The sequence below is a fragment of the Triticum dicoccoides genome, chromosome 6B, assembly GCF_002162155.2.
Source record: "Triticum dicoccoides isolate Atlit2015 ecotype Zavitan chromosome 6B, WEW_v2.0, whole genome shotgun sequence".
Lineage (NCBI taxonomy): Eukaryota > Viridiplantae > Streptophyta > Magnoliopsida > Poales > Poaceae > Triticum > Triticum dicoccoides.
In genome coordinates, this window is record NC_041391.1 from 489,727,679 (window position 1) to 489,742,031 (window position 14,353).

At 42.6% G+C, this 14,353-nt stretch overlaps 1 protein-coding gene across 1 annotated transcript; it reads left to right on the plus strand.

Annotated features, from left to right (window-relative positions):
- The first annotated feature begins 6,232 nt into the window (after positions 1-6,232).
- LOC119324081 (neural Wiskott-Aldrich syndrome protein-like) lies at positions 6,233-8,941 on the plus strand. Its single transcript, XM_037597825.1, has 3 exons — positions 6,233-6,849; positions 7,026-7,080; positions 8,348-8,941. The coding sequence occupies exons 1-3, from the start codon at positions 6,328-6,330 to the stop codon at positions 8,563-8,565; spliced, it is 795 nt and encodes a 264-aa protein (XP_037453722.1). The 5' UTR covers positions 6,233-6,327; the 3' UTR covers positions 8,566-8,941.
- Positions 8,942-14,353: the final 5,412 nt, after the last annotated feature.

Genomic DNA, 14,353 nt, shown 5'->3' on the forward strand with positions numbered 1-14,353 from the left:
GTATTAAACAGAAACATGATACATGTGTGAATACATAGACAAACAGAGTGTCACTAGTATGCCTCTACTTGACTAGCTCGTTGATCAAAGATGGTTATGTTTCCTAGCCATAGACAAAGAGTTGTCATTTGATTAACGGGATCACATCATTAAGAGAATGATGTGATTGACTTGACCCATTCCATTAGCTTAGCATTTGATCGTTTAGTATGTTGCTATTGCTTTCTTCATGACTTATACATGTTCCTATGACTATGCGATTATGCAACTCCCGTTTATCAGAGGAACACTTTATGTGCTACCAAACGTCACAACATAACTGGGTGATTATAAAGGAGCTCTACAGGTGTCTCCGAAGGTACATGTTGAGTTGGCGTATTTCGAGATTATGATTTGTCGCTCCGATTGTCGGAGAGGTATCTCTGGGCCCTCTCGGTAATGCACATCACTATAAGCCTTGCAAGCAATGTAGCTAATGAGTTAGTTACGGGATGATGCATTACGTAACGAGTAAATAGACTTGCCGGTAACGATATTGAACTAGGTATTAAGATACCGACGATCGAATCTCGGACAAGTAACATACCGATGACAAAGGGAACAACATATGTTGTTATGCGGTTTGACCGATAAAGATCTTCGTAGAATATGTAGGAGCCAATATGAGCATCCAGGTTACGCTATTGGTTATTGATCGGAAACGTGTCTCAGTCATGTCTACATAGTTCTCGAACCCGTAGGGTCCGCACGCTTAAGGTTTTGATGACAGTTATATTATGAGTTTATGAGTTTTGATGTATCGAAGGAGTTCGGCGTCCCGGATGAGATCGGGGACATTACGAGGAGTCTCGAAATGGTCGAGATGTAAAGATCGATATATTGGACGACTATATTCGGACATCGGAAAGGTTCCGAGTGGTTCGGATTTTTTTGGGAGTACCGGGGAGTTACGGGAATACGGGGAAGAAGTATATGAGCCTTATTGGGCTTTAGGGGAGAGAGAGAGGCATGCCGCGCCCCCCCCCCCAATGACTAGTCTAAATTGGACTACGGGGAGGGGCGGCGCCCCCTCCTTCCTTCTCTTCCCTCTCCCCCTTCCTTGTCTCCTACTCCTACTACATGGAAGGGGAGGAATCCTACTCCCGTTGGGAGTAGGATTCCTCCAGGGCGCGCCATAGGGGATGGCCCTCTCCCCTTCCTCCACTCCTTTATATACGGGGGCAGGGGAACCTCTAGACACAACAACAATTGATCATTTATCTCTTAGCCATGTGCGGTGCCCCCCTCCACCATAGTTCTCCTCGATAATATTATAGTGGTGCTTAGGTGAAGCCGTGCGATGGTAGAAAATCAAGACCATCACCACGCAATCGTGCTGACGGAACTCTTCCCCGACATTCTGCTGGATCGGAGTACGGGGAACGTCATCGATCTGAACGTGTGCAAGAACTCAGAGGTGCCGTAGTTTCGCTGCTTGATCGGTCGGGCCGTGAAGATGTACGACTACATCAACCGCGTTGTGCTAACGCTTACACTTTCTGTCTACAAGGGTGCTACGTCTTGAGCTTGCGTTGGTTTTCCTCGAAGAGGAGAGGGTGATGCAGCAAAGTGTAGCGTAAGTATTTCCCTCAGTTTTGAGAACCAAGGTATCAATCCAGTAGGAGGCTCCTCAAAAGTCCCACGCACCTACACAAACAAACTGAGAACTCGCAACCAACACAATAAAGGGGTTGTCAATCCCTTCACGGCCACTTGCGAAAGTGAGATCTAATAAAGATAGTAAGATAAGATAAATATATTTTTGGTATTTTATAATATAGATGTAAAAAGTAAAGATGCAAATAAAGGTAGATTGAAAGCAAATATGATAAGAGATAGACCCGGGGGCCATAGGTTTCACTAGAGGCTTCTCTCAAGATAGCATGAGTATTACGGTGGGTGAACAAATTACTGTCGAGCAATTGATAGAAAAGCGCATAGTTATGAGATTATCTAGGCATGATCATGTATATAAGCATCACGTCCATAACAAGTAGACCGACTCCTGCCTGCATCTACTACTATTACTCCACACATCGACCGACTCATGCCTGCATCTAGAGTATTAAGTTCATAAGAATAGAGCAACGCATTAAGCAAGATGACATGATGTAGAGGGATAAACTCATGCAATATGATATAAACCCCATCTTGTTATCCTCGATTGCAACAATACAATACGTGCCTTGCAACCCTTTTTGTCACTGGGTAAGGACACCGCAAGATTGAACCCAAAGCTAAGCACTTCTCCCATGGCAAGAAAGACCAATCTAGTAGGCCAAACCAAACTGATAATTCGAAGAGACTAGCAAAGATAACTCAATCATACATAAAAGAATTCAGATAAGATTCAAATATTATTCATAGATAAACTTGATCATAAACCCACAATTCATCAGATCTCGACAAACACACCGCAAAAAGAGTTTACATCGAATAGATCTCCACAAGAGAGGGGGAGAACATTGTATTGAGATCCAAAAAGAGAGAAGAAGCCATCTAGCTAATAACTATGGACCCGTAGGTCTGTGGTAAACTACTCACAACTCATCGAAGGGGCAAGGATGTTGATGTAGAAGCCCTTCGTGGTCGATTCCCCCTCCGACAGAGTGCCGGCGAAGGCTCCAAGATGAGATCTCGCGGATACAGAAGGTTACAGCGGTGGAAATTGTGTTTCGTGGTGCCCCTGGATGTTTTCAGGGTACGTAGGTATATATAGGAGGAAGAAGTACGTCGGTGGCCGCCCGAGGGGCCCACGAGACAGGGGGCGCGCCCTACAGGGGGGCACGCCCCCTATCTCATGGGGCCCTTGGAAGCTTCTTGACTTGCACTCCAAGCTCTCTGGATCACGTTCGTTCAAAAAATCACGCTCCCAAAGGTTTCATTCCGTTTGGACTCCGTTTGATATTCCTTTTCTTCGAAATACTGAAATAGGCAAAAATCAACAATATTGGTTGGGCCTCCGGTTAGTAGGTTAGTCCCAAAAATGATATAAATGTGTAAAATAAAGCCCATAAACATCCAAAAGGGGTAATATAATAGCATGGAACAATAAAAAATTATAGATACGTTGGAGACGTATCAAGCATCCCCAAGCTTAATTCCTGCTCGTCCTCGAGTAGGTAAATGGTAAAAAGAGAATTTTTGATGTGGAATGCTACCTAGCATAATTCATAATGTAATTTTCTTTATTGTGGCATGAATGTTCAGATCCAAATGAATACAAAATAAAAGTTCATATTGATAAAAGGAATAGTAACACTTCAAGCATACTAATCAAAGTAATCATGTCTTCTCAAAATAACATGGAAAAAGAAAGCTCATCCCTACAAAATCATATAGTTAGGCTATGCTTCATTTTTGTCACACAAAGATGTTCCCAACTTCTATACCCCCGATGACAAGCCAAGCAATTGTTTCATACTTAAATAATCTCAAACTTTTTCAACCTTCACGCAATACATGACCGTGAGCCATGGATATAGCACTATGAGTGGAATAGAATATGATGATGGGGATTGTGTGGAGAAGACAAAAAATGAGAAAGTCTCACATTGACGAGGATAATCAACGGGCTATGGAGATGCCCATCAATTGATGTCAACATGAGGAGTAGGGATTGCCATGCAACGGATGCACTAGAGCTATAAATGAATGGTCAACAAAAGAAAACTAGTGGGTGGGCATCCAACTTGCTTGCTCACGAAGACCTAGGGCCTTTGAGGAAGCCCATCATAAAAATATACAAGCCAAGTTCTATAATGAAAAATTCCCACTAGTATGAAAAAGACAACTTATGAGACTCACTATATGAAAAACATGGTGCTACTTTGAAGCACAATATATGAGACTCACTACATGAAGAACAAGGTGCTACTTTGAAGCACAAGTGTGGAAAAAGAGATAGTAACATTGCCCTTTTTATTTATTTATTATTTTTTCTTTTTTCTTTTTCTTCTTTTTTTTCTTTTCCTTTTTTGGGCCTTTCTTTTTTCTTCTTCTTTTGGCCTTTCTTTTTTTTTCTTTTTTTTTCTTTGGGCAATGCTCTAATAATGATGATCATCACACTTCTAGTGATTACAACATAAGGATTATAACTCGAAACTAGAACAAGATATAACTCTATATGAATGCCTCCGGCGGTGTACCGGGATGGTGCAATGAATCAAGAGTGACATTTTATGAAAAATAATGCATGGTGGCTTTGCCACAAGTACGATGTCAACTACATGATCATGCAATGGCAATATGACAAAAGTAAAGTATGTCATGATGATGAACGGAACGGTGGAAAGTTGCATGGCAATATATCTCGGAATGGCTATGGAAATGCCATAATAGGTAGGTATGATGGCTGTTTTGAGGAAGATATAAGGAGGTTTATGTGTGATAGAGCGTATCGTATCATGGGGTTTGTATGCACCGGTGAAGTTTGCACCAACTCTCAAGGTGAGAAAGGCCAATGCACGGTACCGAAGAGGCTAGCAAAGGTGGAAAGGTAAAAATGCGTATAATCTATGGACTCAACATTAGTCAAAAGAACTCATATACTTATTGCAAAAATTTAGAAGTCATCAAAAACCAAGTACTACGCGCATGCTTCTAGGGGGATAGATTGGTAGGAAAAGACCATCGCTCGTCCCCGACCGTCACTCATAAGGATGCACAAGCCAAGTACACTTCATGTTTCAAATTTGTTACACAATTTTAACCATACGTGCATGCTAAGGGGCTTGCTAACTTCAAAGCATTCTTTAAATTCATAATCACCCAACTAGCATGACTTTAATATCACTACCTCCATATCTCAAAACAATTAACAAATATCAAATTGATCATAGCATCCAATTCAATTTTTATGATAGTTTTTATTATACCCAACTTGGATGCTCATCATTCTAGGACCAACTTTATGATCATAGCAGATACCATGCTGTTCTAAGAGACTCTCAAAATAATATAAGTGAAGCATGAGAGACTAGCAATTTCTTCAAAATTAAGACACCACCGTGCTCTAGAATAATATAAGTGAAGCATGAAAGAATTAACAAATATATGGAGTTGGAGTTGAGGTCGGTGGACGTCCAGGGGGCCCACGAGGCAGGGGCGCGCCCCCCTCGTGGACAGGGTGCGGCCCCCCTGACGCTAATTCTTTCGCCAGTATTTTTTATTAATTCTGAAAAGTTGCTCCGTGGATTTTCAGGTCATTCCGAGAACTTTTATTTTTGCACAAAAATAACACCATGGCAGTTCTGCTAAAAACAACGTCAATTCGGGTTAGTTTCATTCAAATCATGCAAGTTAGAGTTCAAAACAAGGGCAAAAGTGTTTGAAAAAGTAAATACGACGGAGACGTATCACTTTGCGTTGGTCGACGATCTTTCCAAAAGACCCGCGCTTCGACAGCGGCTAGATATGGCATCATCCAATGATCCAGCCACGTCCTTATCATTGCAACGAAGACGGTGTCGCGGTTTTTTCTGCAAAGAGCTCATGTTGCAGAAAATATTTGCAATAGTGGTTGTGTTGCATATTGTTTTTCACTTTTTGCAACATAGATGATGCTGCTGAATGCAACATGGATGATGTTGCAGAATGGAATGAAAGATGTCGCAACTGCCCCGCCGTCGAGTGACCCCACGGAAAACACCCGAGTACGAAGGAGGTAGTCAACTAGTCACATGAGATCCGGATCCTGTAACAACTATTGGTGGGGGAGATTGCAATAGTGGCTCAGTTGCAAACCTATAATATGTAAATAGGTTGTTACCCAAGCCATCCGATCAAATGATATCCGACGGCCACAAAGAGGCTGATGCGTGCGTCATTTTTGAGTGATGGTAAGCGTTTCCCATAAATTTTAGGCCTTCAAGCTTTAGAAAATGACCCTAATTAATGTCACACGTGTGGCACGAACACATGTCAACTCCGAACGCTTTTGATGACAAACTTAGTGATGCAAGGATGATAACGTTAGTTATTCATGACTACTTTATTTTCGGATAACAATTTTCAGTTTTCATTTAGGTTTGTTTTTTCTTTTCGAATTGTAATTTTAGTTTAAAAAATATCAGGACCGGATTTGCTTCGTGCCTGTGGCACTTATCATCTATCTTGTCTCAAAAAAATAATCTATCGTTTGGATAAAAAGAATTTTACCGGTGAAAAAGGCTGCCCGCGGGTCTAGCTTGGATCGATACCAGACACACACCGAAGCCGAGATCCAGGCCAGGCCAAGCACGCCGCCGCCGGCAGTCGAAAATAACATTCCCCTAGCCGCACCGAGACATGGCCACTCCGACGGCAGCCGCCGACACCGCCGCCGCCCCGCTGACTCCAGTTGCCCCGGAGCCCGCGGCGAAGGTCTCTCCTGCCCCTTCTGATATGGCTGCTCCGACCGCAGCAGCCGACACCTCCGCCCCGCCGCCGCCTGCTCCAGCCCCTCCAACCGCAGCCGCCGACACCACCGCGCCGCCGCCGCCAGCTCCAGCCCCTCCGACCTCAGCAGCCGACACCGCCGCTCCGCCACCTCCTCCTCCAACAACAACGACGGAGCCTGCGGCAAAGGTCTCTCATAGTCCTTACCACATGGCCGCCCCGACGGCAACCGCCGAGACCGTCGGTCGGCCAATTCCTCATCCTCCAGCCCCGGAAATCGCGGCCAAGGTCTCCCATTTCCCCCCTCCTTTTCCTCCTCAGCCCGATGCGCCGGCGCCGAAAAGGCGGAAGCTGGAGGAGGCGGGGTTCCACACCTCCGCCTACTACAAGATCCGGGCCGCCGTTGCCGACCTCCGCCTCCGCTTCGTCCAGGTCCGCACTCCCTCATGCCACACTGTAATATTTTTCACAATACTAGTTAGTTGCTATGCATTGTGGAAATGGCTAGCTAGTTGGTCTCTAACCTCCGGAAAACTGAGGTTGTGGGCAAATTTTATATTTGGCTGCAAGACCGCAATTTGCTCTGAACTGTTTACCTCTGTTTTAAGGTTCACGAAGCTACTGATTTCCGAAAGAGTGATGCTGCTCGAGAGATTCTGAGAGGTATTTTTTTCTCTCTCTGGAACATATGCCATGTTAGAAAGACATCAGTTATTTTAGACGACCTAGGATACAGGAAAGAAAAATAGACAAACAAAAGGTTCTTCAGTCATCGAATATGAACCCTTTTGCATAGCATAATTTCATCAGAGGCATCCTCAGTTATGTTTTCCACCCTGCCGGCAGCAGAGGAGGGCTGTGTTAACCTGGAGAATGGTGGAGAAGTCCACAGGCTGAGGATTGATTGAATCGATGGGTTATCATCTATACGCATAATATCCTTTGAGTGTGGGGAGTATGTAAGGACTAAAAGGAGGCAATTTACTACTCCCTATGTAAAGAATTATAAGAGCGTTTAGATCACTACTTCAGTAATCTAAGCGCTCTTATATTTCTTTACGAAGGGAGTAGATAGCTTCTGAATAATCTATTGATCTGTCTATGGACAGGCAGGCATCTATTTGGTTTGACGCTGGTGTTCAACCGTTAGTTACTACTGTACCAGCAAGGCCGCAAATATAATTTTATGCATTCTAAAAATATATCATCTAGTTCGAGAGCTAGGATAAAATATACCAACACTGTAGTTTGTTGGTTCTTTTTGTGTGTGGATCATCTATGTTGTGCGTTTGCATTTTGAGCTTGATGCAGTCTATGTTACAGTCCTGCAAATTGAAGCATACAAACTACTCCCTCCGTTTTTGTTTACTCCATATTAGTTTTGACCTTAGTCCAACTTTATAAAGATTGACCAAGTTTATAGAAAATGATATAAAATTTCACAATAACAAATATATATGATACGAAAATATATTCAGTGATACTTCTAATGGTATTATGGATGTTAATAACTTTTTGTATGAACTCGATCAAAGTTTGGCTTGAGACGAAGCTAATATGCAGAGTAAATTAAAACAGAGGGAGTATTAGCTTGTCTTTATCTCTTAGATTCATCATTCATGACTTATTGGCATGTGAGAACTTGGGTCCTCATTTGACGAACCTGTTATGCACCATATCGTTCTAGATGCTTCGCGCTGTTATGCAAAAATATGTTCTTCACAACACTGCAACTCATACAATTTTTTTCATTTGTATCCGTTTTCCGTTAAGGAATTTCTACATGTCATGATAGATGTTTGCAAAATTTTCTCCGGTATCGAGAATAACTGACATTACCCACCAGAGGTATCTCAGGTTTTATTCATCACGCACATTTATTTTTCTTAACATGCTGGATCTTGACATGCATTGGCTTTTTGTGTTTCAGAGATAAAGACAGTTTTGGAACTCTCCAAGAAAATGAGGCTTGATCTCGGTGTCTCTTCTGAATCCATGAAACCGTCAGAGAAGCCTTTAGCTGGAGCTGTGAAGGACGAGCCCACAGAGCCAGTTCCATCTGGAGAAAGAAATCAAGTTCCTCCGACAGGTCAGCCTGCAGTTCCTCCTAATATTGCAAATGATGGTGCACCGGCCACCCAAGCCTGATAAGTGATAACTCAGCGAGTGCAGCAGAGAAAATACCAGAGGGGAAGGGAACCCTAAGCAGTGAGATGGCAAATCACCCAAAGCACCTCGTGAAAACAGTGCAAGGGTCTTATGTGGTTGGTGGATCTCCTGTTGGCTGGAATTTTCTTGTTTGGCTTGGTGGTAAAATAATGTATTATGGGGTTGCCAAAGAGGTGTTTCGGACGCGCCAAGCTGCAAATTGAGATGTTCCCTTCAAATTGAAACTTTCTGATTTGTAATGTACTCCCTCCGTAAACTAATATAAGAGCGTTTAGATTACTATTTTAGTTATCTAGACACTCTTATATTAGTTTACAGAGGAAGTACTCTTTAAATTGATGGGAGTTACTACCTCCGTTCTGGTTTATAGGTCCCCTTTGTAGTTTGTGCCAAATTTTGACTAAAGATTTAACTAATAAAATATTAATGCATGTCAAGAAAAATTATCTTATTGGATTCGTATTTGAACATAGTTTTTAAAAATATAATGTTTTGTGACATGCGTGAACATTTTATTAGTTTAATCTATGGTCAAAATTTGGTACGAAATACAATGGGGATCAATAAACCCGGACGGAAGTAGTATGATTTAGTTTTAACATCCTTATCCTTAAGTTCACTAAGCTCACTGTGGGGTTGGATAAGGGTTGATGGTCAGTCGGTGCCAAGTCAGGGTCATGTGTGTTAGGCGAGACAAGGCCGTGCCATGTCGGCAGCGTGACCGACAACCATGGACCGCGAAGGTTAAACACGCCTTTTTGGAATGCGTGGTCACATGTACCATAGTAGTCAGCTATTTTGTAAGCGATTGGTTTACCACAAAACACTGAACGACAACATATCAATCCTTTGTCCATACATGCAACAATATGTAATATGTATTGTCATAACGTTAACAGTACAAAATAGCATTTCAAACATATTGAATTTGGACAGGAGGGTAAACAGTCAAGTGGCCAGACACACCACTGAAATTAGATTCCTCCTATCAATACTTGATAAGGGACCAGCTCACAGTGACCTCAATCTCACATGAATCAACATTAAGGGCCTGTTCTAATCTCCTCCAAACTTTCAAAACTTCTCAAAATCAAAATCTGCTTCAGAAGCTGGCTTCGTACTCCACCTAGCGATCAGCGAAGCGTTCTGCACGTGGTAGCTTCTCCTGGTGATTTGGCCCGCTCGGGAGGCTGCTAGCCTTGTTGGGCTCTAGTTTGGGCCGTTGGAGGCAGACCAGTTTGGGCTAGACATCCAGGGAACGAGCTCCTGTACCGATTCCATCGAGGGAACGACCAGCGATCTGTTTTGGCGAGCGTACCGATTCGCTCGGCTTCACTTGGCGGTGGCACTTCGATGGTAATATTGGGCAACTTCTCATTCTGCATTTCGTGGAGCTGGGCTTTTGGAGCTTCGCATTTTTACACTGCGATCGGGCTGTTTGCTACTGCTGCTACTCCCGGTTAATCTGTTTATTACTGTTCTATTGTTATTTTAAATTTGTTGCTAATATTATATCTTCTCGTTTTATTATTTTTATAAATTTAGATCACCGCATTATATATGTTCAAATTTGTTAATAATGTTAAAATAGAGGATGTGGACCTATAAAGGGTTCGGAAAGAGAGTTAGTATGGTGCGTGGGGGCAAAAAATATGCAGGGTCCGACACGAAGATAAAGATGTGGACGAGGGTCTTAATCATATTATTGTGCTAGAGACATGTGATATTAACTTCAAAAAAGCTAAAAAAAACTTTGACGTTGATTTTTACTCACCTCACGTGAACGTGCTAGATGCCGTTGGATAACCGCACAGATCATGAAGCAGCAAAGAGGAAACACATCAGTTCTAGTAAAACTTGTTTGGTAGAACATAAAGCCGGCGGGAACGCTCTTATGTGCAAACACAGTAGTTCACTGCACTAGCTAACACCTTAAGCCTCCATTTGGGAGATCCGGGTTCGAACCCTAGTTTCTTCCCTTTGTTTAAGGGTAATATTACAAAAGAAATTGTACATGGCAGATTTATTTTTTGATCAATGGTAATTATTTTTTGTAATTTACCATGGTAATTTTGATTTTTGGGCCATATCAAATTTATTTTATAGACGGTGGCATCTTTTTTAGTTGACCATGGTAAAAAAATTTGACCATGCAATTTCATTTCATGGACCATGGTAAATTTATTCTATGGACCATCACAATTTCATTTTTATGAAACATGGAAATTTTTGAACCATCACAATTTTTTTGTAGCATGGGTAGTTTCTAGATCATGGCAAATTTTTTTTTTTTTGGATTTTGATTTTTTTTACCATGTGTTATCTCTACTACTATAAAATAAGCAAACGTTAACTCCCCTAAACGCACACCGCTTACTGTACACAGAAGAAAACACATCAATTGGAGGGTCAAGATAAGCCTACTCAATGGGATCTAACCGTGAATACAGAAAAGTACCCCTGACGTTGTACGCTAAGCAATTTAGGTGGGCGGACGAAACTCTGCCGTCCTTCACCCAACGCCAACAAAAAGAAAAGAAAAAACACACCGAAACAGCCACATCCGCTCCAAAATTAGTGGCGACCAATCCTCCTGTCGCTCTTCAGAGTTGCCCTCCACCGAAACGCCCGCGCCGAGGACGCCCGCACCGACGACGCCGACGACGCGACATCCAGGACGACGCCCGCGACATCCACGACGACGACCTCCTCGCCAACATAGGTGCATGCTTTGTAATTTACCATGGTAATTATTTTTTGTAATTTACCATGGTAATTTTGATTTTTGGGCCATATCAAATTTATTTTATAGACGGTGGCATCTTTTTTAGTTGACCATGGTAAAAAAATTTGACCATGCAATTTCATTTCATGGACCATGGTAAATTTATTCTATGGACCATGACAATTTCATTTTTATGAAACATGGGAATTTTTGAACCATCACAATTTTTTTGTAGCATGGGTAGTTTCTAGATCATGGCAATTTTTTTTTTTTTTGGATTTTGATTTTTTTTACCATGTGTTATCTCTACTACTATAAAATAAGCAAACGTTAACTCCCCTAAACGCACACCGCTTACTGTACACAGAAGAAAACACATCAATTGGAGGGTCAAGATAAGCCTACTCAATGGGATCTAACCGTGAATACAGAAAAGTACCCCTGACGTTGTACGCTAAGCAATTTAGGTGGGCGGACGAAACTCTGCCGTCCTTCACCCAACGCCAACAAAAAGAAAAGAAAAAACACACCGAAACAGCCACATCCGCTCCAAAATTAGTGGCGACCAATCCTCCTGTCGCTCTTCAGAGTTGCCCTCCACCGAAACGCCCGCGCCGAGGACGCCCGCACCGACGACGCCGACGACGCGACATCCAGGACGACGCCCGCGACATCCACGACGACGACCTCCTCGCCAACATAGGTGCATGCTTTCTCTTCAATCCTTCAGACGCCGTCGCCCACACTGACGCGACTGTCTCCGGACTGCGCATCGGCGGCGGCAAACTCCTCGACAGGCTGATTTGCACGCATGTGAAGATGTTAACAATGACATCCGTTCATTGCTCCTGTTTCTGTTCTGCATAGTTCTACATAAATAGTGAAACCATGGTTAGTCCACGTACTAGGATCTATGATTGTCCATGTAATCGATGCAAGAGATGAACCATATGCCGTGAGCATATGTTATGAAAACCAATCATAAAGTGCATGAGCAAGTGGAATCATACCACAGATCCTCAGCAGATCCCCATGGTACTGAAAATTTGATACCACTGACCTAACCTATGACTGAAACAAATCTTTGTAGTTTGCCACAATGTTCTGTTAATCTATATGAATATTATTACAAACTACAGAGCTACATGTTTACCGCCAATGTCCCGTCGAAATCATATTACCATAAGATAATACACCCTATGCATGAGGCCTCTTGATCGAAAGCGACAATCGCGATTGAATCTATTACAAAGATGTCCCCTCAAAATCATATGACCATAAGAAAATACACCCTATGCATGAGGCCTCTTGAAAGCGACAATTGCGATTGAATCTTTTATAAAGTACAGCATTACATTTCGAGGTTGTTGGTTTCATATTCTAAATGATGGTCTTGCGCTACATTAAATATAATGATCTCACATGTTTTTACAGGAGTTCGTATTCGTATGGGCCCTACCACTCCCAACAGGACCCCCACTCCCAGCAGGACGCGCACCCCCTTCCGGGATATAAGCAACAACCAAACATCAGGTATTGATCAAAACCCAGTCAGGACGCGCCTCCCCTTCCAGGATATAAGCAACAACCAAACATCAGGTATTGATCATAACCCAGTCACTCAAGTTCGATACAGTATTACAACTGCTGAACTATGTCATGATTTGCAGACCCAAAGGAACTAAAAAGGCAGAGGGACAGAGAGTGGTATGCAAAAAATAAAGATGAGATTAATAAGAGAAGGCATGAAGCGTACAAAAGAAAAAAAATACCACTGAGGAAATAGATGGCCTACAAAACGGAACACCGGCACAGCTAGGTGTATCACAAGGTAATGATGATCAAATTTCATTATCTATGCCCCAATTGAATTGGCCTGTAATTATTTTTTCTTCATCTGTTCAGTCACTAATGAGACTAAGAATCGGAGGGAAAGGGAGCGTTATGCACAGAATAGAGAGGAAATATTAAAGAGACAACGCCAAACCCGTGAGCAAAATAGAAATATTACTGCTGCTTCAGATGTCAGTAACCTTGTGTCGCATATGCCAGCTACTGGACAAGAGGCGGTCACCCAACTGCAGAGCATTACTGCTGCTTTCAATGGCAGTAACCTTCTGTCGCATATGCCAGCTACTGGACAAGAGGCGGTCACCCAGCTGCAGAACATCACAGGCCCAGATGGTGCATTACCAACTTTAGGACCATACAATGGATTCATACAAACTGACAAGGAGAATATTTCTGACAATGATGAATCCGATTGGCTGCACAGAAATGATGCGTACCAGATGCAACGAAGTTCAAGAAGAATGACACTCACAGAACTGGCAGGGGTTGACAACCCCCAACTCAATACAGTCGTCAATCTACGTACCCCAGGGGTAACTTTTCATGATCAGGGTTAGTTCATCGATTTAATTAAGTTGCTAAATTATCAATAGTGTTTGTTTCTCCTTTAATTGAGCACTCTGTTCTTCATTCGATTGAGACTAGCATTTGGTTCATCTCTTCAGTTCATCCCTGCTACTTACTCACTGGGGTCAACCAATGTTATCAGGCAACGACCACGGCGAAGATGCGTATGGAATACTGGAGCCCGATGTCCAGACCGTAATACTTGATGGTATGCAAAATGGCAGTTTAAGATTCCTCTACCCCGATAATATGTGTCATAACTCTGTCCTATTCATGATTTACTAGACTGCTTGGGAGACCGGAACCTTGGAGAAACTGGTGATGTTGACCCTGATGAAGAAGCTAGGATGTTTGCTAGACCAGGTAGATTATTGCTATCATGAGTTATGAATACGACATAAGATAGTTATATGGTTTGTGCACAAACTTTAAATAATGCAACTGTCCATTCTTTTCCAGATGTTGATTTTGAATCCTACCGAGTGGCACGGCATCATGGTGATGGAACTATCACTAATGAGCATCATGACAGAGTTTACATGAACCTGCCCAAAAATCACCATGTACTTAGAAAAGTTAGCGACTGCTGCCACTGTGGAGCTTTGCGGTTCCAATACGAGGGCC

Excerpts from the sequence above, each read along its gene's own strand:
- LOC119324081 (XM_037597825.1), top strand. The coding sequence starts at position 6,328 with ATGGCCACTCCGACGGCAGCCGCCGACACCGCCGCCGCCCCGCTGACT. Across the intron at positions 6,850-7,025 it reads TCCGCCTCCGCTTCGTCCAG|GTTCACGAAGCTACTGATTT; the intron begins GTCCGCACTCCC and ends CTCTGTTTTAAG. Across the intron at positions 7,081-8,347 it reads TGCTCGAGAGATTCTGAGAG|AGATAAAGACAGTTTTGGAA; the intron begins GTATTTTTTTCT and ends TTTGTGTTTCAG.